Genomic DNA, 26,138 nt, shown 5'->3' with positions numbered 1-26,138 from the left:
AATGTATGAGTTTCCTCCTCTCTCCTTCCTGGACTCTTGGAAGGAGCCCTAAGGTGAAGGTATTCACTGTCACAAACATTCATAAGCACTGACACTTAGAGCATATCTACTTCACAGTACACCCACCCTAACCTATCTTGAAACTGACACAGGCACAGAGACATTTTCCTGGAAGCCTGAAAAAACAAAAACAAATCCTACATCCAGATTTGGAGAGCAAATTACCACTTATTAAGTACCTTCATACTATTTCCACCCTTACAGGTATGTCCATCCTGAGTGCTAAGCCTCACTTTCTAGCTACTTTTTCATCAGTTCCCTTCTTTCCCATAATCAGTACAACATGAGAATTTGCCAATTAACCTGAAGGAATGTGAACACTAATCAATCATGATAAAATTGCCAGGAATCCTGTATCTTTAACGAAGTAATCCTCATCCTGTGCATGATATAATCTATCTTTGGTTGTCTCCACTATTCTAATTATTTAGATAGTAAGTCTAAGTAATAAAGCAAAGTTATGAGGTCCCCAAGGGGAGGAACAGTATCTATACATAATTCTGAACTAACCTAAACATCCGAGTGACCAATAAATGAATTTAAACATTTAGCTGAGACACTCTCTGTCCAATGGCCATGAGGATCACCATCAATGGTTTGCAGTACAAATGCCAACGTGCTTAGTTTTAAAGTTGTATCTAACTGACACACAAAGAAAAAAATTTAAATGAACCAGCCTGGGAACTCAAAATGAACTTTAGTTTCTAAAATAAAATACCACCAAAATGTTGCCTCTTTTTACAAGTAGAGAAAGAAGAAAAGAAAAAAACCTAGATAAATTGGTATCTCTTCCTCCCTTAAAAAAATACATGAGGTAAGCTTATTTTTCAAGTGAAGAGATTTAAGTCATTTTGAGATTTCCTCATCTATACAACAGGGATAATAAGAGTATCCATAATTACGGGGTTATGGCAAGGTTTAAATAAATAAATGTAAACTGTTCAATGAAATGCCTGTTACATAGTAATACCACCACCACCACCACCACCATTTTTAGGATCTGACAGCATTATTAACAGATCTGATTAGATAATAATAAGATCAAGAAGATGTACCAGGGAATTCCCTGGTGGTCCAGTGGTTAGGACTCCGAGCTTTCACTGTCAAGGGACTGGGTTCGGGTTCAATCCCTGGTCAGGGAACTAAGATCCCACAAGCCGCGAGGTGAGGCTCAAAAAAAAAAGAAGAAGAAGGAGATGTACTACCACAGGGTGCCAACAAATTATCCACCTTTTTTTGGTTGCTAAAAGGAATACAATTTAAGCCAGGGGAATTAGCCAATAAGCACATCTCTTATGTCCCTCTCCCTGGGATTGAAATGGACTTCCTAAGTACCTCTGAGCCCTGCAGAACTGAGTTCAGTTTCACTTTGCACATCTGAGCTCAGTTTCCTTGTACATTTGGGAGTGGGGGGTGTACATGGCACACACATGCAAACTTTCCTTCAGTTTGATGGAGCATTTCCTTCCCTCTAACTCTTGTGCATACAACTCCTTGTATATTCCCTCTCATGAAAAAGAAACACTGTAGTGATTAAGAAGAGTGAGAAATTCCATAAATTTTACAGCTCAAGAGAACAGTTGTGATAAATACACTGAAACAACAAAATCAGTGAAGAGAGTCTGGGTGGTGACAAGCAGCGGTGTGACATCTGGCGGAAGCCAAAGTCACAGGAAGGGGGAGAGAGGTGGGCGTGAGGAAGCATCCTGCCGAGCGTGGACACAGAAAAGGAGAGGAATTGACAGTCTTCCTTTGGAGCCAGGCCAGCCTTTGCCACCTCTAATTGAACAGGACAACGTCGCTATGAGTGAGGTGCCTCGGAGAGCGATGCAGTTTCTTTTGCAATGTGCTGCACATCTTGGAACATTAAGCGTGTGAAGCATAATCCCATTCCTTGTGGGTCGAGAATTTGGTAGGAGAGGCAGAACCACCAACGGGACAAAGGATTTAGCTAATGATGACTGTTTCAATAAACAGACTTCTAAACAGAGACTGGGCTTTGAAGGAAACAGTGCCTGCTATTTCATTTAGTCCAGCCGATTGCCAAAGCTGCCTAAAATTCCATCTTTGGCACTGAGAATATTTCACAAAAATGCAGTTTACAGAGTTAGAAGGGATCTAAGAGCTCATCTAGTTTATCCAATGTCCCTCTCACAAATGTGGGGACTCGGGTTCAAAGAGGGGACAGTGACTTACCCTAAACCACAGGGCTAAGTCAGGACCAGAATTCAGGCTTTCTGATCCCAAGACTTGTGTGCTTTTCTAGGAAACGATGCTGCCTCCACAAAATGGAAATTAGTGTGAAAATATGATTCAATATGTAAATGTCAGTTTCACACTCAAATAGTTCAGAATGTACTATTTTGCATACCAGCAGCTATTGTCCTCTATTTCATGTATTACATCTTATATGATCAATAATATTTTAAGTTTTAAAAGGGCAGGTTTAACGTCAGACCATTATGACTCCTCTAAAGGGTCTACAACTATGCAAGATACGTAGTAGGTACTAAATAAATATAAATAGATGCCAACACCTTAACTGCTTTGCCAATGCCCAATTTTTCAACTTTGTTAATAAATAAAATGGATCCACTGTTATTTTCTTACACTGGTGCTCGGAACTCTGAATGAGGAGCTTGTTTCCAATAACCAACAGAATTTATTAGCTATCTGCTTTGGCTGGGTTTGGTGGTATGACTTTAAAATTTCAATGTCAATTTTGCCATTTTAATTAAAGAAAGACTTTGTACCTATACTGGAATTTCAATGTTCACTATTTCAAACACTTTAAAAAAATCTAAACGATTTCAGCAGCTTCCAACTGTCCTTGTGACCAAGTACTTTTCCCAGCTCTAAGAGATTATGGTTCTATGGATGGGGATAGGGCTGGGCGGGGGAAGAACTACTTATCCCTAATGCCTAAGCAATACAGAATCATTTGCACCTTGATTTTAATCCTCTCTGACAGAGTCCTTTTTAAGGAAACCCATCAATCTCTTTTTCTAATAACAGTGGTGACTATGCCTTAAGCAAAAACAGAGTTTACAAAAGGCCTCAACCAAATCCTGCAAGAGTTCTCCGAGACTGCACAGGATAATTATGAAATGAGTGAATGCCCCAACCAACTTCACTTTTGCATGTGGAATGTGAATACATTATAAATTCAATAAATGTTTTTGAGCATTTACTATGTGAGAAGCATTGTGCCAGGTGATAAAGATGGAAACCTGGATCTGGAAGGAGCTGAGAAGGTAGACTGGAGTAGGAAAGATTTCAGATGGAGGAAACAGCATATGTGAAGGTAAAGAAACATGGAAGAACATGCAATATTTGGGTATTGGTGAATATGGGACATATATACTTAGTGAATTAGGTGATTTCAGTAGGAAGCAGAGAGGAAGTTGGATAACAGGAATTGAAACGATACTGTCACTGGCTTCCTAGACTAAAGAATATGAACTTCAGGGGAGTTCCCTGTTGGCCTAGTGATTAGGATTCTGGGCTTTCACTACTGTGGCCCGGGTCCAATCCCTGGTCGGAGAACTGAGATCCTGCAAGCCATGCAGCTCAGCCAAAATAATAATAATAATAATAATAATATGAACATCAGTATGTAAACCATGGAGAAACCAGTGAAAACTGCTCCCATTCCCATGACGAGACAAGCCTTTTTCATGTGTTAGAACATTGCAGAAGCAGTAGGGATGGAGAGGGAGATATGGAATATAAGATATATCAATATTTAGAAAGTAGGATAGGAGTTAATGAACAGTAGAATAGAAGATGAGGGAAAAAGAGGAGTTAAGAGAATGCTCAATAAAGGGAAGGGTGGAGGAGCAATGTAAAAAACTCAACTGAGACCGAATGAGGCTTAAGTTGAGCTGTTCAGAAGTAGTTGGAGGGCTTCCCTGGTGGCACGGTGGTTGAGAGTCCGCCTGCCGATGCAGGGCACACAGGTTTGTGCCCAGGTCCGGGAAGATCCCACGTGCTGCGGAGCGGCTGGGCCCATGAGCCATGGCCGATGAGTCTGCGCGTCCGGAGCCTGTGCTCCGCAGCGGGAGAGGCCACAACAGTGAGAGGCCCGCATACCAAAAAAAAAAAAAAAAAAAAAAAAAAAGAAGTAGTTGGAAAGAAAAAATAATGTATAGCTGAAATCATGAGACTGAATGAAGAGTCTGCCAGTTGGGAGGTTTTATTTATACAAACACACATTCCTAAGTTCACATGTGGAAGACAATAAAGGAAACAATTACAACAGGACACTATGGCAGAGGTATTTGTAGGTTGCCATGAGAGCACGAAGAAGCTCTCATGAGTGACGAACATATGTGGAGAAATACAGAGTTTCCCTGGAAAATGATAAATTGAGTTTTAACCAGCAATTAAGAGTTAGCCTTTGGAGACGTGGAAGTACATTCAGGGGAGAATGACCAGCAAAGTGGTGGAGTAGGCAAAGGCAGAGATACAAGAGAGAACACACAGCAGGTTAGGGGAAGTACAAGTAATTCAGTATGAAGCAGAGAATGCCAGTGAGAAAGGGGTGACAGGTAGGTCTGGAGACAAAGCAGAGGAATAAGTGAAAGAAGAGAGATGAAGCAGAGAGGCTACTTTCGAAGACTGTGAACACCTAAGTTGAAGAGAGCAGTTCTGGGAGCTGAGAAAAAACTGGCCTATTGCTCCTTCATGATCACAAGCTGGGACCAGTCCTGTTACCTACTGTTACCATTCAGAGGAAAAAAAGGAGGTACAATGTTGGAAGTTGAAAATAGTTTCCTCTTAATCTTGTGATGGAAAAAAATAGTATGAGTTTAAACTGATCAGAATCAGAATACTAGACTGAGCTTCACCACAGAGAAGTTAAATTAAACTGACTGACTTTCCTTGTTCTTTCCTGCTTCAGGTACACTCATCTTCTGTTGCGCTAAAACACAAACCAGCCCATGTTTATAAATTCTCACACTAAATTAAAAAATAAGGAAGCAAGTGTGCCTCAAATGAAGCAAACCTTTTATTTTCAGAAGCCCAAGACAAAGTAAAAGAAACTTACTCTGAAAATGAGAGACTGTCTAACCAAGGTTTCCCATTTCTTTTGTCCGCCTTAGTTCATTCTCTGAAAGTGTATTTGGCATACTCGTTTGATGCTGGCAGATGCAAAAGCATAATATAAAAATTGTCTTCATTCTCCTTTAACAATGATTAGCTCATGTTCAAATATTTTTGCTTAACACACTGGCAAAAATTCTTATAATGGATGATTTCTTGAACTTAAGCTCAGGAACGTCACTGCATTTACAACCAACATTTCATTTTATTTTTATTTTTGGCCGCCCTGCACAGTTCCCTGACCAGGGACTGAACCTGTGCCCCTGGCAGTGAAAGCGCAGAGTCTTAACCATTGGACCGCCAGGGAATTCCCACAACCAACATTTTAAACTTTAAAAGCAAAACACCTTTTAAATTATTATTTGAAAAACCTATGTTTTTAAAATGCCATTAAGTCAAAAGTTAGGCATGTGTTTTTGTGAAAAAAAATAATAAAGGCTCAAGGTCAAAAGTGGCTTTATCGCTTTACAGTTGTGCTACAAAAGACAGTCCACTTGGCCTTGAAGTCTCAAGTGCCCCATCTGAATGTGGAGGACAGTATTGCTTGCCTGATAGCTATGAGGAATGAAAAGTACTCATCTGTGTTAAAGTTCCTAGAAGAAGGCCTAGGAAGTAGTAGGTACGCAATAAATGTCAAATGAATCTGAATTTTAGGAGCAAAAAATTAAACATTGTGTATATCTCAATTTTAAGCAAAATTATATTTTAAAGTTACCCCACAATAATTATGAAATTTCTGTAAATTTTACTTTCTAAAACCATCACTAACCCCAAGTTTGAATGGTTCTTCTATGAAAGTTGTAATCTTCTCGTAATTAGAAGTTTAGAAATTTAATGAGTTGAAATGCAACAAGGCACAGATGCCTTATTATACCAACTAGTTAACACAGTATTTGTTTTCTACATTAAATTTACTTGCTAATCAAAAATACTGCTTTCTCCCAAATAACATCAAAATAAAATTGCTGATTGTGCAATGGTGAAACCAACAATACCATGTCCACAACAAGGCCACATGAATTTTTTTTCATGAGCTGGCAGTGTCCAGGGAAAATATAAGACTCCATATACCTTTAAGTCAGTTCTCAAAAAATTCAAGTGCAGAAGCCATGCTCTGTACACCCCAAGGCATATGTATATTAAGTTGTACATGCTAAGCATGCCCATGAATATCTTTGTTTTGGGGGGTTTTTTTTGTTTTTTTTGTGTGTGTGTTCGGGGGGGAGTTTGGCTATGCCACTCGGCTTACAGGATCTCAGTTCCCCAACCAGGGACTGAACCTGGGCCACAGGGAGACCAATGAGGAGCTTTCATGTCCGTTGAAGTGGTAGGAGTAACTTGTGTTGGACCTAGGCTGCTAATGGGGAGCACTGTGTTCTAATAGAAGGGCTATTTATTTTTTTAGGCTGCACTGTGCGGCATGCGGGGTCTTAGTTCCCCAACCAGGGATTGAACCTGGGCCACAGCAGTGAAAGCCCGGAATCCTAACCACTAGGCCACCACGGAACTCACACCCATGAATATCTTTGCGTCTTGAACATCTGAGCTGATTCATCTCCCTGAGTTAGGAAGTAAGTCTGCTGGAAAAGACTATTCAGGACTATATATAATTGTATATGTTTTCAGATGTCCATAGCAACTAGGAAATCCTGGGGAAAAGACTATTTAGAAGCCCTTCTAGGGACTTCCCTGGCGGTCCAGTGGTTAGGACTCTGTGCTCCCAATGCAGGGGGCACAGGTTCAATCCCTGGTTGGGGAACTAAGACCCCGCATGCCGCACAGTGCAGCCTAAAAAAATAAATAGCCCTTCTATTAGAACACAGTGCTCCCCATTAGCAGCCTAGGTCCAACACAAGTTACTCCTACCACTTCAACGGACATGAAAGCTCCTCATTGGTCTCCCTGCTTTCTTCTACTTTCCCTAAATGCTCTACCAAAGAGTAGCCAATGATCTCACCAAATCTCTTCTGATCATGTTAACCCCCTCTTAGCCAACAAGTTTCCAGAGAGGCCCATTGCTTTTAGCACAATGCTTTTTCATCAAAGTCCTCGTAACATGGACTACCTCTCTAGTTTCAATCTCTTACCATTCTCCCAAAACCCTGAGCCATATTCAACAAACTACTTTAGATTATGGATTTTGTATATGTAAGTGTTTAGAGTAAAAACTATATAAAGATATTTATTTCTATTTGTTTTCCCATCAATAGAGCCCTACTTTGTATTCTGTACCTCACTAGTTAAAACAGATAAAAAATTAGGAATAGGAGGCTCAGAGAACTATTTGTGCCTGCCCCAAACATCATTAGAAAATCACTGTGCCTAACCTAACCTGCTCTCTCACACTCCTTCAGGTCTGCGCTTCCAGTTTTCCTTTCTGTTTCATCTTTGCTTTAATGACAGCTGGTCCTTCAAAGCTCAAGTTAGGCTCTATTCACAGAGCAACTACCTGTAAGGCTACTGCAGTACTTGTCACACTCTGCAGTACAGTTGACTATTTACTTCTCTATTGCCCCATCTGAAGGCACACACTGAGCTTTGCACCTCTGTTTCCTCAGCCCCAAGGACAATGCAGGCTGTAGATTTGTTGAATGGATGGCTATCAGCACCTATGGAACTTCTCAGCTGTACAAAACTGTACAAATTAGGAGGCATCAGAAAGGGAAATGTGGAATTCTGGCAGGGCATTTTAGTTTATAAAGATTTGGAGATTATTTCCTCTTCCTTCCCTTTTTCTTCCCAATCTAGTTCATGCTATCTGCTCTATTGTCTACACTCAAAAGTAATGGTAAATCTGAACTTTTTTTCATTTTTAGCTCTTAAAAAATGTGTTACACTTTCCTACCCCTTTAACTCTTCCGTTTTATTCTCTTAAACTTTTTTGGTGAAACAACACACTCACATAAAAGTACATAAAATATACAGGTACAGCTTAATGAATAAAGTGAACATACATATAACTACAACCAAGGTCAAGAAATAGAACAGTCAACTATTTCTCCCTCCAAAGGCTTTCCATTCCCCTTCATTTCAGATAACTGTGGCAGAGAATAAAGAAAACCTCACAGTTTTTTGGATTAGCCCCTGAATTCATATCTCTGCATGATCCTGGGCTATGGCAGGTAAAGACAAGCACTAAGATGTCAGGGTACATGTGTATTTCTATCTGTGAGTATGTGTGAGGGCATGCCCACACAGGCCAAGGCACTGGTTTAAAGCAATCTTAAAAGGTAGGGTAAATCTATATTTCTAATGGTAAACACTCTGCTGCTTAGTAAAACAGTACTCTGCTGCTTACAGCTTAAACCAAACCTTAACAGGAAACCACATAATTTTCAAGACACAAGTTTCAAAACAACACAAATTTAAGACCAGTTACCTATATTTGCTTCATCCCCATTGTGGATAGGAAAGATGCTTTAAGTGAAAAGTTGGCATTATGGGGTCACACAATCCCAGACACCCAATAGGCTCATTCCATTCAACCAGAAGAGGGGTTCTCTATGCTCACAGCAGGCATACAACAGGGTAGCACATATATGCTCTCTGAGTGAGAAAGCAACACCTTCTCACATACAACCCCCTGGAGAGAGATGGGGAAGGGGAGGGGGGAGGACTTTACACCTGCAAACTCCTAACTCTACCAGAGCTAGGACTGGGAAAAACAGCACATATTTTAAAAAAAGAAAAAAGGTTTCCTGATAAAGCCAGTAGCTTTTAAAGAAGGATGTTCTTAAGCCATTTTTTTCTAGGAGACTAGTAAGTGTAATGACTCAACATCCAAGTCTTTGTCTCCGTAATGGACTGAGTCAAGCCCTAATGACTGTATAAGCAAACTGCTTAAAAGGGCAGCTGTCAGAATTCTTATTCTTCTTGGCAGAAAAACACTATAAGCACAAACTGTTGTCATACTAATTAAGGCATCTCAACTTCAAGGCACATCTGTCCCTGGGCCTTTGGATAATCAAAATGACCACTAAAAATAGAACAGTGGTATCTCCAATGGGGCAGATATGAACCACTCCCAATCCTAAGAGATTCCAGTGAGATGTGACCTGGGATGCACATGTCTTACAATACCATTGAATGTCCATCTATATGTAGCCATATGTTTTAAGTTTTTACTTTATGTTCTGTTAAGGTTAGTAGACAAAAGTAATTAACAGACATTTAACTCTTGGCCCATAGTGAAAATCCAGCTAGCTGACTAGGTAACTGAGTTCTGGCAGCGAAGAAGACTGCTCTCCAGGTCTAAAAAAACCACTGCTTGCATTGAAACTCCCTGAGTTTCATGATGAACATCTTGGTATTTTTTTTCAATTTCCCCATCACCAAAAGTAAGCCAGCTCTGTCTGTCAAGATGCCCAGGCTGCGTGGCAGCAGTGTCAAAGGCTGCCATTTGCTTCAAGGCACTGCCGTATGCAGGAGCACCATATTTTGTCTCTGGAAAATAAACACATCTGCCTCTGCCAGGGTCCTCCCACTGTGCCACCCATCTGGAGCAGGTGAGCTGGAAGGCAAGCCTGGGCATGGGTGAGACGGGGGTGAGCAGGGGAGATGAGGCCTCAAGGGAGATGGCACATGGAGGAAGAAGGCAGTGCTGTGTCATGTCACATCCTGCTAACCACATTTGCCAAAAATCTTGTGAAATTACCCTTGCTAGTGATATTTTAATCACATGTAACAAATGGTTGCTTGTTTTTAGGGGACAAGACCTGCAAAGTCAAGGTTCCACCTGGGCCATCTGTTCACAAGGTCACATGACCTCACTGATACCAATAAACAGATGATATCTTTGTGCCAGCCACCAAAGGCACGAGGACAATATTGTCCTTTGAATAGAAGGCTCAAAGCAACAGGGTTCTTCTAGGACAGGACCACACAATACCTGCCTACTATTAACCAGACCAAACACATTCAAATTCAGGCCAGAATGCTGAGACGAGTCACGTCTGGAAATGACTGATACCTGAAATTCTTTCCTTTATATTCTTTCCCTTTCACTGAAAAAAATAAATTCAAGTCTGGTTATGGTCTTGACATCAGATCTTTTTTTTTTTAATTGAAGTATAGTTTTGATTTACAAGATTGTATTCATTTCAGGTGTACAGCAAAGTGATTCAGCTATATATTTTTTTTTCAGATTGTTTTCCATCATAGGTTATTACAAGATCTTGAATATAGTTCCCTGTGTTATACAGTAAATCCTTGTTCCTTATTTGTTCTATGTAGAGTAGTTTGGGTCTGTTAATCCCATACTTCTAATTTAACCCCAACTCGTCCCCTTCTCCTTTATAACCATAGTTTGTTTTCTAAGTCTGTGAGTCTGTTTCTATTTTGTATATAGGTTCATTTGTATTATTTTTTTAGATTCCACATATAAGTGATATCATAAAATATTTGTCTTTCTCCACCTGACTTACTTCACTTAATATAATATTCTCTAGGTCCATCATTGTTGCTGTGAACGGCATTATTTCATTGTTTTTTTACGGTTGAGTAATATTCCACTGTGTATATATACCACATCTTCTTAAACCAGTTGTCTGTTGATGGGCACTTGGGCTGTTTCCATGTTTTGGATGTTGTAAATAGTGCTGCTATGAACATCGGGTACATGTATCTTTTCGAATTAGAGCTTTTGTCTTTTCTGGAAATATGCCCAGGAGTGGGACTGCTGGATCATATGGCAACTCTATTTTTAATTATTTAAGGAACCTCCATAGTGTTTTCCATAGTGGTTGCACCAACTTACATTCCCACCAACAGTGTACAAGGGCTCCCTTTTCTCCACACGCTCTCCAGCATTTATTATTTGTAGACTTTTTGATGATAGCCATTCTGACTGGTGTGAGGTGATATCTCATTATAGTTTTGATTTGCATTTCTCTAATAATTAACAATGTTGAGGGCTTCCCTGGTGGCACAGTGGTTGAGAATCTGCCTGCCAATGCAGGGGACACAGGTTCAAGCCCTGGTCTGGGAAGATCCCACATGCCGCAGAGCAAGTAAGCCCATGCACCACAACGACTGAGCCTGTGCTCTAGAGCCCACGAGCCACATGAGCCCATGTGCCGCAACTACTGAAGCCCGCGTGCCCAGAGCCTGTGCTCCACAACAAGAGAAGCCACCACAATGAGAAGCCCATGCACCACAACCAAGAGTAGCTCCCGCTCGCCTCAATTAGAGAAGCCCGTCCGCGGCAACAAAGACCCAACACAGCCAAAATTAAATAAATACAATAAATTAATTTATAACAAACAAACAAAAACAATGTTGAGCATCTTTTCATGTGCCTGTTGGTCATCTGTATGTCTTCTCTGGAGAAATGTCTATTTAAGTCTTCTGCCCACTTTTTTTTTTTTGGTGGTACACGGGCCTCTCACCGCTGTGGCCTCTCCCGTCGTGGAGCACAGGCTCCGGACGCGCAGGCCCAGCAGCCATGGCTCACGGGCCCAGCCGCTCTGCGGCACGTGGGATCCTCCCAGACCGGGGCACGAACCCGCGTCCCCCGCATCGGCAAGCGGACTCTCAACCACTGTGCCACCAGGGAAGCCCTTCTGCCCACTTTTTAATTGGGTTGTTTGTTTTTTTGATATTGAGTTTTATGAGCTGTTAGTATATTTTGGATATTAACGCCTTGTCAGTAGCATCATGTGCAAATATTTTTTCCCATTCCGTACTTTGCCTTTTTGTTTTGTTGACGGTTTCCTTCACTGTGCAAAAGCTTTTAAGTTTGATTAGGTCCCATTTGTTTATTTTTGCTTTTATTTCTTTTGCCTTGGGAGACTGACCTAAGAAAATATTGCCACAATTTATGTCCAAGAATGTTTTGCTTATGTTCTCTTATAGGAGTTTTATGGTGGCATGTCCTGTATTTAGGTCTTTAAACCATTTTGAGTTTATTTTTGTATGTGGTGAGAGGGAGTGTTCTAATTTCATTGATTTACATGTAACTGTCCAGCTTTCCCGATACCACTTGCTAAAGATTGTCTTTTCTCCATTGTATATTCTTGCCTCCTTTGTCATCGATTAATTGACCATAGGTATGTGGGTTTATTTCTGGCTCTCTATTCTGTTCCATTGATCTATATGTCTGTTTTTGTGCCAATACCACGTTGTGTTGATTACTGTAGCTTTGTAGTATTTGACATCAGATCTTTAAATCATGCTATTTGGGAGCTGGAAGAAACCATAAAAATTACCCATATGCTTTTTCTCCCAAGGTTTTTCATCTAGCTCATGGGAGAGCTAGTGCTACACCTCCTGCAGCAGGGATCTTTCAATTATACTAGTTTTCAAACTTCAGTAGGAAAGGGACAGAGAAGTCACTTTTTCAAATAAAATCTTACATGGAATTCCTCTATATAAAATAGATAAAAGTTGGGAATTCTCTGGTGGTCCAGTGGTTAGGACTCGGTGTTTTCACTGCCAGAGCCCGGGTTCAATACATGGCCGGGGAACTAAGATCCCACAAGTCATGTGGCACGACCAAACAAAAAAAAACAAAGCAAAAAAATTAAAATAGATAAAAGTTGAGCTGATCTATATGAAGCAGAGCTAAAGTTTTACTACACTGGTCTTCCTTGGTGAGTTTCCTGAGGCAGCTTCATGTAATAAAGTTTGAAAACCACCATACCAGGCTGGATGATATTTTTCCAACATTATTTCTATTGTTTGCTTGCTAAGCATTTACAGGTATAGCCCCATAAGAAGATAAATTACCAAAGGCTCATCAAGCACTTCAGAAAAGGTTCTCCGAAAACACTTTGGCCAGTGAATAGCAGTAGTAAAGCCCTGAAGATTACACACCATGGAGGACAGCATTCTACTCTAAGTCTTGTCACAAACTCTGCGTTCCCCAAGGATATCAAATCTGGCTGGTTCATCTCTCAGTTCCCACATATGTAAAACGGAGATCTCCATGGATAATAACAGATAATTTTAGGGCATCCATATGGACTACACCAAATGTGCCACATAATTCATTTCAAACAAGAAATAGCTCCATAATTCATCACTCTCCCTTCTGTAGTCCATTAATCAAATCATAAGGAGAAGTTAAACAAGCATCATGCAAACTATGCCTGTAAGTCATTACAAATTTTTCAAAATAATCCTGTTAAAAATCTAGCAGTTCCTTAATGATGGAGTCATTTATTAAATACTTATTATTTTTCAGGCAGTTACCATTCACTCATTCAAAATATATTTTATTAAATTTATTAAACCAATGGCATACATAATTTGCCACAATTGATCACTCCTTCCTTCTTAACAGATGAAGAAAGTGAGGCTCAGGAAACATAAGTAACTTATTCAAGATTACACAAGCTTGTGCATACCAGAGAAGAGATCAGAACTTTGGTATATCTGACTCCAAAATCCATGCTCAAAGAAGCTTCATAAACATTTAAGATTGGGGGAAAATAAAATATTTGAGATTGGGGAGTCAAACCTATAGCAAAAGCCTAATAAGCCCTTTCTCTGCTCGTTGGGGTCTAACCAGGAGCAGACCAACTTAATTGTACACATGCGTCTAAATAAAAACTAAAACGAAGGCTCTTGATTTTTTCCTCCAATCTGTGTGTCTTTTTCATCTTCTCCTGCTGATTTCATATCTTTAATTCTTACATGAAGAAGTAACACCTATTCATTAAGAATACTTTAATAAAATTCCCTTCCAGTGTATAAATACACAATAACATTTTCAATGGTATATGTGGACCTAACTGGATGACATTTATTCAGCAAACATTTATTGAACACCTACCATGGGCACATATTTATACCTTAACTATATAAGCCTATGTGGGGATCTTGACTTTTTAGTAGAACTGAACATTTCATGCCTCCCCAAATGAACAAGCACACTTGTACATTAGTCCAGTAACTAAAAAAGGAGATAGTATGAAAGAGTATGGTATTTGAAGTTAAGAGTCTTACTTCAGCCTTTTATAGGTGATATATGTGCCTCTGGTATACCTGGACACATAAGAGAAATATTTAACCCTGCTATTAACCAGTCTTAGCATCTCTGTAAGCAAAATGGGACTAACTCATCTTATGGTATCATAAGAAGCATTAAATAAGGTCCCATATATGGTTATCTAGGATAGCACTGTCCAAGAAAACTTTCTATGATGATGAAAATGCTCTATATCTGTTATGTCCAATATGGTAGCCATTAGCCACATGTGGCTACTGAGCACTTGAAATGTGGCTAATGTGACTGAGGAACCAAAGTTTTTTAAAGAAACAAAAGTTTATTTCTCTTTCAAAATCCAGGAAACTCTACCTAGGAAATGAATTTTAAATTAAATTAAAATAAAATGTTTTATTGAAACATAGTTGATTTACAATATTATATTAGTTTCAGGTATCTAACACAGGGATTCAATATTTTTATACATTATACTCCATTTAAAGTTATTACAAAATAATGGCTATATTTCCCTGTGCTGTACAATATATCCTTGTTGCTCATTTATTTTATACATAGTAGTCTGTATCTTTTAATCCCATACTTCTATCTTGCCTCTCCTCTCTTCCCTCTCCCCACTGGTAAGCACTAGCTTATTCTCTGTATCTGTGAATCTGTTTCTATTTGTTATATACATTTGTTTGTTTTATTTTTTAGATTCCACATATAAATGATAAGAGTACTTGTCTTTCTCTGACTTATTCCACTAAGCTTAGAACCCTCTAGGTCCATCCACATTGTTGCAAATGGCAGAATTTCATTCTTTTTTATGGTTGAGTAATATTCCATTGTGTATGTATATATATATATATATACACACCATATCTTTTTTATCCATTCATCTATTGATAATTTTAATTATTTTAAATTTAGCCACATATGACTAGTGGCTACCATACTGGACTGTGTCAATCTAGAAAAAAGCCTAGTACGTAATAGATGGTTAATGTTGGTTTATTTCTATTTTCCTTATCAATATCAGTATCCTACTCTTTACCAGCAAATCAGTTCAACTAAAATAGCACAACAGGGCTTCCCCGGTGGCGCAGTGGTTGAGAGTCTGCCTGCCGATGCAGGGGACACGGGTTCGTGCCCCGGCTCGGGAGGATCCCACATGCCGCAGAGCAGCTGGGCCCGTGAGCCATGGCCGCTGAGCCTGTGCGTCCGGAGCCTGCGCTCCACAACGGGAGAGGCCACAACAGTGAGAGGCCCGCATACCGAAAAAAAAAAAAAAAAGCACAACAAACAATCTCCGATAGGAAACTAACTTATAGCTATTAAATTGCTTCTTCGACCAAACAGTAAGAGCAGCATAAAAACAAAAGTGAATTTATTAATTAGGTCTATATGCCATACACTGTGCTAACAGCTTTGCATGATTACCTCATTTAATCTTTATAATAACTCTATGAAGTAGGTGCCATTATTTTATAAGTAGGGAAATTAAGCTTAGAATTTGTCCAAAGACACATAGCTAGCAAGTCAGTGGGCAAAGATTTAAACCCAGGCAGTGTAATTCCAGACACTGTGTTTAACCAACAAGCTAAACCACCTACATCTTAAAGAACCAATTTACATAAAATTGGCAAACAGCACAGTACACAGCAAACTGGAAATCAAACAATTTGAGCTACAGACACAAAGTTACACATGCTAACTGGCTGACTCAAAGTAAGTCTCATGTGCCAACTGGTGTGACTATATAAATGTACCAAATCTAGTGACTTTTTAGTTATTAGGAAGACTGAAAAACCACCATCACCTCTCTCCCCATAATAAAATGACTGAAATATGAATTAGTATTTTAGAACTAACAATCTATTTTGACTGGAGGGTGGGGGAGCAGGGATTGGACCTAGAAGCACAAGGCAGAGGTAATCAATATTTACAAGAGCCCCATGTCACTGTCTACAAGGGATATTTATTTGTTAAGACATCAAACATTTCTGCTAGGAGATTAACTGGATTCACTACATTTGCATGAAGCACATTGCCACTCTTATCTCAATTCTAAAAGAAGCTTAACTCACTTATGTCTGTAGCATTTAAGACAAAGTGTTTATTGTGCCAAAGCTGGAATTCTTATTCCAATTCTGCCTGACAAGTCAGAGGAATATTTTACACAGCAAGCCACAGCACACTCTTTACTGAATACCACAGGAACTTCCAAGTGGCAGGAAAGGTCATATGTGATTCATTTTCCTCTCTCGTGGAGAAATGAACAAAAAAGGCCACTGACCTTTCACCTAGATCAAAACAATGCATGTAAATTTGTCTCCTCTCCCCTATCCATCATGTTTCCAGCTTCTCTTCAAACTTCATAATCCTTCACATTGCACAAACCCCTTGGTCAAAGACAGCAAAAAGAGATCCTATTTATTGAAGATAACTAATGAGAACCTACTGTATAGTTCAGGGAACTCAACTCAATGCTCTGTGGTGACCTAAATGGGAAGGAAATCCAAAAAAAGAGAGGCTATATGTATATGTATAGCTGATTCACTTTGCTGTACAGCAGAAACTACAACAACATTGTAAAGCAACTATACTCCAATAAAAATTAATTAAAAAAAGAGATTCTATTTATTGAGAAGTTCTTAATTCAGTATTATGAGGCACTAGAAAATAAACTGCTTTAAAGAGCTGTAAAAAATAACTAAAATAAACCAAAAGGCTGTACTTGTTTTGATTTCTGTCATAACTCAGCTTACGCAAGTCCAGATGGAAAAACAAAACAAACAAAAAAAAACCTACGTTCTAGAAACATTACTGAAAAACCAAGGAGCTGTCGAGGCAGAACAGGCAAGTAATTATGGCACCATTAGTGTAGCTTTTGCCTGACCTGCTGGGTGACCTGGAGCTAATCCCTTTGCCACTTTATGCTTTTCATTCTGTATCATCGATAGAGAATTAACTGCTATATATCTCAGCGGACTAGTGAGTAGATTAAATTATTAAGCAAAATGCTTTGGGCAAAAGTCATATGAACGTTAAATATTATGATTTACAAGCATTCATTTTCCTAGCACTCCTGCAGGGTTAGGAAGTTATCTCGATTCCATAGATGAGTAAACAGGCACAGGGGGTAAGGTCACATGGTAAATCTCCGTTTACAAAGTCCCTGTGGGAAGGGAATAATACACACCTTTAGCAATCATACGAACATTTCTTAGCACATCTTATACAATCTTTAATAGTCAAGCCTTTTTTCCCCCTTTCTTTCTTTCTTTTTTCATTCAATCCTTAACTTAATATTGCATCTTTTAACATGCTGTCAATGGAACAGTGACAGCTCTAAGGTAACAACAAGGCCAGAATAAGTGAGAAAGAATAATTCTGTGTACATAGGCAAGAAGAGTCACTGAAAGACACAGTTAATCTCAAAATGAAATTTGCATTATTATTATTATTTTTTTTTTTGGCGGTATGCGGGCCTCTCACTGTTGTGGCCTCTCCCGTCGCAGAGCACAGGCTCCAGACGCGCAGGCTCAGCGGCCATGGCTCACAGGCCCAGCCGCTCCGCGGCATGTGGGATCTTCCCGGACCGGGGCACGAACCTGTGTCCCCTGCATCGGCAGGCGGACTCTCAACCGCTGCGCCACCAGGGAAGCCCGGCATTATTATTTTTAAGGTTTTATCTCTACTACCGAGTAATTCAACCATGGGAAATAAGAAACATGGTTTGCTATGAAAACACTGAAAAAAAAAAATTAAAATGCCATCACAGGGCCTTCCTGTTGGTGTACCCCATCCAAATTCTCTGCAATGTATATTCACCCTCTGGGCTTTAATTAGCAACTCTGCAGAAAGAAAAAACAAATCCAACAAGACTGAAAAACAACAAGTAGCAATGGTAAGGGCTCAGGAAGGCCAAATAGGGCAAAAATACTACTCGTGTGTAACAGGAACAGAAAAGAAGCACAGATTTCTCTACTCCTAAGGCTGCTTGCTATATTGCTTACCCGACTCCGAAGATAGTCAGCCAGGTTTCGGCGAGTGAAATTAGCTGCTGCTGTGGGAGACAATTCATAACCTGGTATGAAAGATAAATAATCATATTTAAAGTGAAGCAGAAGGAATATCAGTACCCAAATCCTTCCACTACACCTGTTCTTACAGCCTACAACCCTCTGGACATTCAGAGTATACACCAAATAAAGAGTACAATCATACTTCTTGTCAACGGTTGTGAAATAGCTAGTTAGTACTGGCAGTAATTACTGTTCATAAAACAGAACCAAGGTAACTATTCTACAGTGAGATCAAATTCATAGCCTTGCTCAAGCTATTCCTTCATCAACAGACTGTGGTTTCCTCTGTAGAAGGAAACAGGTACAAATACACAGGTGTTGGAAAAAAAGAAAGAGGTCTTGAGATGACAATTTTTAAAATTTATATAAAAAGGGATATCGGGAAAAGAGAGGCTGGAAATTAGGATAGCCTCAGAGACATACTTTATAAGGTTTTCTTTTCTTTAAAAAAAAAAGACATTTTATTAAGAAGTGTAACATTTTTTCAAAAGTACAAGCCACAGGGAAAAAATGTTTCTATCACTACTACCATATTTTAAAAATAGAGGATCTCCAGCATAAAACCTCTAAATAAAGTTGTAATGCCAGCAAAAGTACAGCCCAGAGGAATGGCGTCAGGTGTGCATTAACAATGCACTCACTTTGGGAATTAATACCCCAGTAAAATGGGGCTAGTGCCAAAAGACACAAGAATGACCCACAATTCAGTATATCCACACAGAATATGCCAGTTTGGAAAGACAGCATGTGGTTATTTCCTACAACATTCCAAACACCAGTGTCACAGCAAGTAAGATGTAGATTAAAATACTAACAAATATTTATACAACAGCTACTATGTTTCAGGGTCTATGCTAGGTGCTTTCACATACATTACTGAATTTCATCCTTATAAAAAGTCTACTAGTACATGTTAAACTATGATGGAAGCAATTCTGAATAAGCAGGAATGCTTTTCAATTCTCTACCTAACCCTCTATAAACAGCACTAAGGATTTGACGATGATCTTAAAGGCAGAAAAGTCTGATGCCTGACCATCTGCATATAGATTTTTCTTTCTTTCCCTTATTTCGGCTTAGTTCTTAAATTTTAATATGCATAAGAGTTACTGGGTAGGGATACATGCACAAAACTATACTTGACAGGTAACTTAAGGGGTTTTTTTTTGGCTGCACCACGCAGCATATGGGATCTTAGTTCCCCGACCAGGGATCGAACCCGTGCCCCCTGCATTGGAAGCGTGGAGTCTTAACCACTGGACCACCAGGGAAGTGCCCAGCTTAAGGGGTTTAGTCACATACAATTTTTAGTATATGACTTACCTTAATTTTAGTCATATACAATTTTTGTTTTACGCACCGACTTTAGACCCTGACAGCTACGTAACAGAAACTCTCTTGTTTATTCCTCCTCCCTCTCCTAGGACAGGACAGTGAAGTATTGCTCTACTGACTGTACTTCAGAAACACTGGCTTCCTTCACAGGCCATGTAGGCAATAAGTAGAGTCATTAAAAAATAATTATTAAACTATTCTGAACTTGCTTAAACCTAAACACCATGTACTTTAGGCTCCTCGACGGCAGGAACGGAACCATATTCATCTTTGAATTCTCTGTGGTACTAGGCAGAGTGCTTAACATAGATGAGTCCCTCAAAAATATTTACAGAATTGAATGCATGATGCTAAGTCTGCTGCCTAAAAAACTATACAAATAGATCACATCTAGTCATTTTACACATACAATTATATTCAAATTAAGCTCCTTCACAGTGCCACATTATAGCAGTGCTGTGTATAACAGTATTATTACACTGTGAAGTAAGTAACTGGAAGGAAGGTTCTTTCTGCTGGAGCATCACTATAAACTTCCCTGGATCAGAGGGCTAGTGGCTAGTATTATTTCACAGGGAGGCTTTCCCAGTGGGTAAGAGTTCATTAGCCGCAGAGAGCTCACAAAATATCTCACAAAAATCCTAATTATCTCCCTAGACAAGAACCTACCAGAGATGCAAGGCAGAACCCTTTTATGACACAGTAAATCTCCTACAATTACACAGAGTTTAAAGTTTACAAAGCATTTTCATACATATTATTCATTAATATTATTATAATACCATTTTATTTGTTTGTTTGTTTGTTTTTTGGCCATGCCACACGGCTTGCAGGATCTTAGTTCCCCAACCAGGGATTGAACCATGCCCCCTGCAATGGAAGCATGGAGCCCTAACCACTGGACCGCCAAGGAATTCCCAATAATACCATTTTAGAGATAAGGAAAATAAAGGTTCAGAGAGGATAAGTGATTTGTCACATTAAAAAAACAGTAAAACCAAGTTTAACTTAGGTCTTTTAGCTCTGAGATTTCAGATATACTTTAGCTCAAATCACATTCCCTAACACTTAAAAAGTCTGATATTAACATGCTCATTTTTCAAGATGGTATTAGTTTTATCCCCCAAGTATTAGTGTTGTAATGGTTCTCTTTTCTGCTCTGGGATTTTTGTAGAAAATCTTTAGGATCAGAAGGAGGATCTAGCTAAGGCTTTAAAAATAAGAAGACTCAAATAAAAATAAGACCACATTGGTCTGCTCACATATAGAACTGCCAGTAGAGAATATTCTCTCTCAATACAAATTTAAAGACAAACCCACCAAAGCCATTTTCTAAGTATTACCCACCATTTCGCATCTTATAGAGCTGCACGTTTTTCTGAATATATTCTGCAAACTGTACAGTGTCTCCAGCCTCTCCAACACATAGAAGTAAGATTTTTTCACTCATCTTAAACATCTTGTCATGATCTGCTCAAAAAAAAAAACCACACAGTGTTAGAAACTGCCTTATCAGAAGTTTATTCTTATTACATAGGCAACCACAAACAGGTTTATCAATTACTACACTGAATAATTTTATGAATCACTGTCTTCAGAAGACTTTAATGGGCAACTGTATCAATTACTCTCTTTCACTCTGCATGTTAAATTCATCTGCATATTTTATTAATATCAATTTCAGCTGGAGAATATATGTAAAAGCTGATAACTGAAAATATACATAAAAACATCAAGGCACTTGAAATGCAATGAACAACAATTAAAGAAACTGAAGGAATCAAGCCAATGGTCATTATCCTTAGGCTCATGATTACAAAGCCCTGAAATGTCTCTACAAATACAAATGTTAACTATTACATATACACATACAAAAACATATATGAAAACTACTGGTGCTACAATTAAGGAACCATGTCAAGAAAGAACAAAAAATCAACTGAGAGGGCTTCCCTGGTGGCGCAGTGGTTGAGAATCCGCCTGCCGATGCAGGGGACACGGGTTCGTGCCCCGGTCCGGGAAGATCCCACATGCCACAGAGCGGCTGGGCCCGTGAGCCACGGCCACTGAGCCTGTGCCCCGCAGCGGGAGAGGCCACAACAGTGAGAGGCCCGCGTGCCACAAGGGAAAAAAAAAAAAAAAAAATCAACTGAGAATATAAATCACCGTAGAAAGTAAACCAACTCCATTTCCAAAACAAAGAGAAAGTTAACATGAATGCCAAAGCAAAAATTCTAACAAATATTGTAATACTAAGCTATTTAAAAATACCTCAAAAATCCCAACACTCTAATCTTATCTAACTGAACCAGACTCATTCAGATTAAACAGATAAATATTCAGATAGCAATTAATGCCCAAGGAAGAAAACTCCATATTCAGTCTGTAGCTTCAGAAAAAGGCTAAATCTCCCTATCTTACTCTCACTTTCACTTTTCATTTTTCAAATAGCGCTGAATAATCTTCCCAGGGAGACATGCTTCCTGTTTGAAAGCTTCTGAAATGTCAATCTCTTAATAGGATTTAAAAAACAGAATGCTACAGTTAAGTACTTTACAAGTGTTTGAGAGTTGTAGATACCAGTAATTTGGTTTCCTAGACTTTGCAGGGGGAGAGGGGGAACCACATAAAATGTGCCTGTAGATAGTATCAAATTGCCTTGAAACTCCTAAATAAACACACTTTTACTTGTTATAGCCTACAGGAGATTTAAAGACTATCAATTTGCAAAACTGTTTATGAAAGAAAAAAATTCACTTATAAATATATTATCTATGCAAAAAAAAAGAACCAAAAGAGAATTAGATGCCACTGGCATCTGAGTTCTTGCCAGTGGCAAAAGTACAGGCAATTTTTATTTCCTTCATTATGCTTATGAGTATTTCCTAAAATGTCTATACTTAATATGCATCATCTTTGTAAGAAATATTACTTAATAAGTTTACTTTATTATCATAATACAGGCAATTTTTATTTCCTTCATTATGCTTATGAGTATTTCCTAAAATGTCTATACTTAATATGCATCATCTTTGTAAGAAATATTACTTAATAAGTTTATTATCATAATGAGAAAAAAGCTGTTCTTATTTCAGGGGGGCGGGGGAAGCTTGTTTACAAAGAATTTATGTTACAATTAGAAGAAATGCTAAATTTTGAGACAGTAAACTGTTCAATTTTGAAATGAACTTAATTCAAGGCCAAAAGTGTTTTTTAAACATCTATTGCATAGCCAGTGATTGGTGAAGGGGGATATAAAAAAAAAAAGTGATAGATGCTAATTACTCCTTGAGTTATACAGGCAATAGCCTATGTAGCTCTAGGAAATTTCTGATCCTTGACAAAGAACTTACAAGACCCACATACATGATACAAACGGACAACAAAATAAGCAACATGAGTGTACAATACTCTAGACTGGATCCCAATAGACCTTGGTTATAATCTGGGTTCAGCACTCTGGACTCAGGCAAATTATGTGCCCTTTCTAAGCCAGTTTCCAAGTGTGTAACATGGTAATACTATCACTTACACCTGCCTAACTCATAGGTGGGGAAAACTGTACATGTACAATATTATCATACTCAGCGCGAGACAATGTAGTTCAGATTATACATGTTACAGGAATTCAGAAAAAAGAGCAATCTGTGTGGGCTGAGATACTGTAATTTAAAAGCAATTCTATACAGGCCAGAAGAGAAATGAAATGTGGCATATAACCAAACTGAAGAATTGTGCCATTTTAATAAGCAAGCAATCTCTGGGAAATATCTCCTCTATAGTATCAAAATATCTTACAAAGTGACAAAACAAAAAAACTGATTGGAAGTATCACTCTCATTTTATACCTGGAGAAAAATGAATCTCAAAAGGTTATTCATTTTCAGCATTCTTGCCTACTCTACACAGTTCCTTCATAAAAAGAAAGGTAGGAAAAAGTCCTCATGCTACTCCAAAGCTTCTACCATAAACATTTTTATATCGGAAAACACTATAGGGAAAATCAGAGCTGAGTACAGTTATTTCCAACCATTTTTCAAGAACTAACTTAAATTCATCTTTCTTCTACAGACCACAGTGATTTCTTTTCTCTGAATACCATAAGGATTTACTTTTGAAACCACTGATTTAAAAACTAACCTAATACTTACTAGTGAAACTTCTTTCATCATACAAAATCATCTTGTAGTATTTATTTCCTGGTTTTTTTGTTTTTTGGGGTTTTTTTTGGCGGTACGCGGGCCTCTGTTGTGGCCTCTCCCGTTGCGGAGCACAGGCTCTGGACGCGCAGGCTCAGCGGCCATGGCTCACGGACCCAGCCGCTCCGCGGCATGTGGGATCTTCCCGGACCGGGGCACGAACCCCTGTCCCATGCATCAGCAGGCGGACTCTCAACCACTGAGCCACCAGGGAAGCCCTATTTCCTGGTTTTTTAATGTCTTAGATCCTTTTATGGATTATACCCAATACACTGCATACTCTATAACACCTAGAAGTACTGTGTATGCAGGTAGGCTTAAAACACATTTCATTTTTCAAAATGATTTCGTATTCATTACTGTGATGAAACAGAACACCTATAAAGGTACGGACTTCGTTATAGCTCTATCTAGACACTACTTCATGCTAAACTCACTTGCATGTCAAAGGTCTTAATATTCAAAATAACGGACAGATTTATACTCAAAAAAAACAAATTGACTCTTGGAAAACATGGTTTACAAACAGAACTTCTACAAACTAGTCAGGGAATTTCATAATTTGACTTGAGGAACAATCCATACCATAAATATTTTTAACTTTAATAATTTTTCTTTCTTTAAGGCCAAAATGAACTGTTATCTGCCCTCAAAGCTTTCCCTAGTCTCTACAACTAGAATCTCTTCTTCCTCTGGAGTACCTAAAAACAACTGTTTCCTCTGCACTACCTGAGAAGCTCGATTGTACTTTTCATATGCAGCATCATTTTCTAGCTTGTGTCATAATTATTTGTACACATATCTGAATCCCTTATTAAACTGTAACTTCTAAGATAAGGGCCACATCTTATTCTTCTTTGCATCCCTTCAGCACCTAGCACTGTAATGGACACATGGGCGCCCAAAACCTATTTGTCAAATGAACATTAAATCATCTGAGCCAAAGTATAATACTCTTTTAACAGCAGTATGCCTATGATCAGTCACGAAAACCCACTCTTCAATTCCACAGATCAGCAACCAAAATCTTTAAAAAATTATTTATTGAGTACTGACTGTAGGGAGACAGTATAGTACAGCAGTTATGGCAAAAGATATGGAGTCAAACTGCATAGGTTTGAACCTGGGTTCTGCCACTTGCGGCCTTAGGCAAGCTTCTTAACCTCTATGCCTCAGAACTATCATCTGTAAAGTGGCAATGTAATAGCACCCATTTCAAAAGGGTAAATGAAGTCATGTCAATTGCTTAAACTAATACGTACATAAGTGCTTAGTATGTTTACTACTAAGTATTTGTCATGGTATTAAACATTTGCACAAAACTTTTTCACTCAATCCTCCCAACAAGCTTTTGAGGTTGGTATTACTAACCCGATTTAGAAGATGAGGAAATCTGGGCACTGAGAAAAAACCTGTACAGTCATAAAGCAAATAAGTGACAGGGCTCCAGTTTCTTAACTCCACTAGCTACTTAAATGTAAGGAAAACTAGGCAGCCAGTGCCCTGGAAAAGAATGATCAGAGCTAAGACTCGGGAAGATACAGGCCGCGGAAGGGAAATGCCAGGTTTCTAGTCCCACAGTCTCTCACTCTCCCCAAGATCCCACCTTATGCTGACAGCAAACTAACGTCATCAGCCCGACAACAGGAAATTTATCAGAGATTAGGGAATCTAGGAATCCTGGAGCCAGGCTGGCGCTTAGACACTTAAAAACTTAATTCCCTTAAGCAACTCTCGCCCAGCAAGCATTCAGCAAAAGCCAGAGAAGAGTACTGACTCAGGAGCCCTGGGAGGAGCGAAAGTCAAGGCCCTAAACTTGTCTTCCTGTTTCCTAATTCTAAAACTAAGCAAGTGCAGACCAGGGCAGTCGGGGTTCCATCTCCCAGACCTCTCTGGTACTCACCCAACCGCCCCCCCACGAACTCCTCCCGGCTGCCCCTATACCCAGGCCCGGGCCTCCCCTGTTTCCTCTCACCGTCCTTCATCTGGACAATATTGCTAGCGGCCACCCGGTCGGAGGCGACAAGGACATAGTCAGGGCCCTGGATGCCGATGAGGTACTCCATGGTGGCAGGAGGCCGGGGACTGCAGGTTCGACGGAGCGCGGGACTGGCGGGCTTCTCGGCCTCACCGGTGAGACAGCACGATCGAGCGAAGATCCGCGCGACGTAGACCTCGCTACCGTCCCAGCCAACGGCGCTCTTGGATGACGTACAACTGTCGCGAGAGTTTGGAAAGTGGGGGTGGCGTTTGGTGTGTGAAAGTGTTTCCTCGCCTTTTGGTCCCGTCCAGGTCTCTTGCAATCCCTGCAGTACAGATCACTTAACTTATGTAATGCCTAGTTTATTTGTAACTGAGAGTTTAAAAGTCGCTTGAGGAGGGAATCACGCACTATATATAAAGTGCCGAGCACACGTGTGTGCC

General features: G+C 39.4%; 1 protein-coding gene across 1 annotated transcript in view; it reads right to left on the bottom strand.

The window, feature by feature from the left end:
* PSMB2 (proteasome 20S subunit beta 2) overlaps positions 1-26,138 on the bottom strand; it is a 45,250-nt gene that overhangs the window by 10,696 nt on the left and 8,416 nt on the right. Inside the window, exons 3-5 of the mRNA XM_007122265.4 lie at positions 25,690-25,931; positions 20,863-20,985; positions 18,112-18,182 (exon numbers count right to left, since the gene is read on the bottom strand). Of these exons, the coding sequence (XP_007122327.2) occupies positions 18,112-18,182; positions 20,863-20,985; positions 25,690-25,931 (436 nt within the window). The remainder of the gene's footprint in view (positions 1-18,111; positions 18,183-20,862; positions 20,986-25,689; positions 25,932-26,138) is intronic.

The sequence above is a fragment of the Physeter macrocephalus genome, chromosome 3 (genome assembly GCF_002837175.3).
Source record: "Physeter macrocephalus isolate SW-GA chromosome 3, ASM283717v5, whole genome shotgun sequence".
Lineage (NCBI taxonomy): Eukaryota > Metazoa > Chordata > Mammalia > Artiodactyla > Physeteridae > Physeter > Physeter macrocephalus.
Note: the sequence above shows the minus strand (reverse complement) of the source record. Positions and strands in the feature narration are given on the sequence as shown.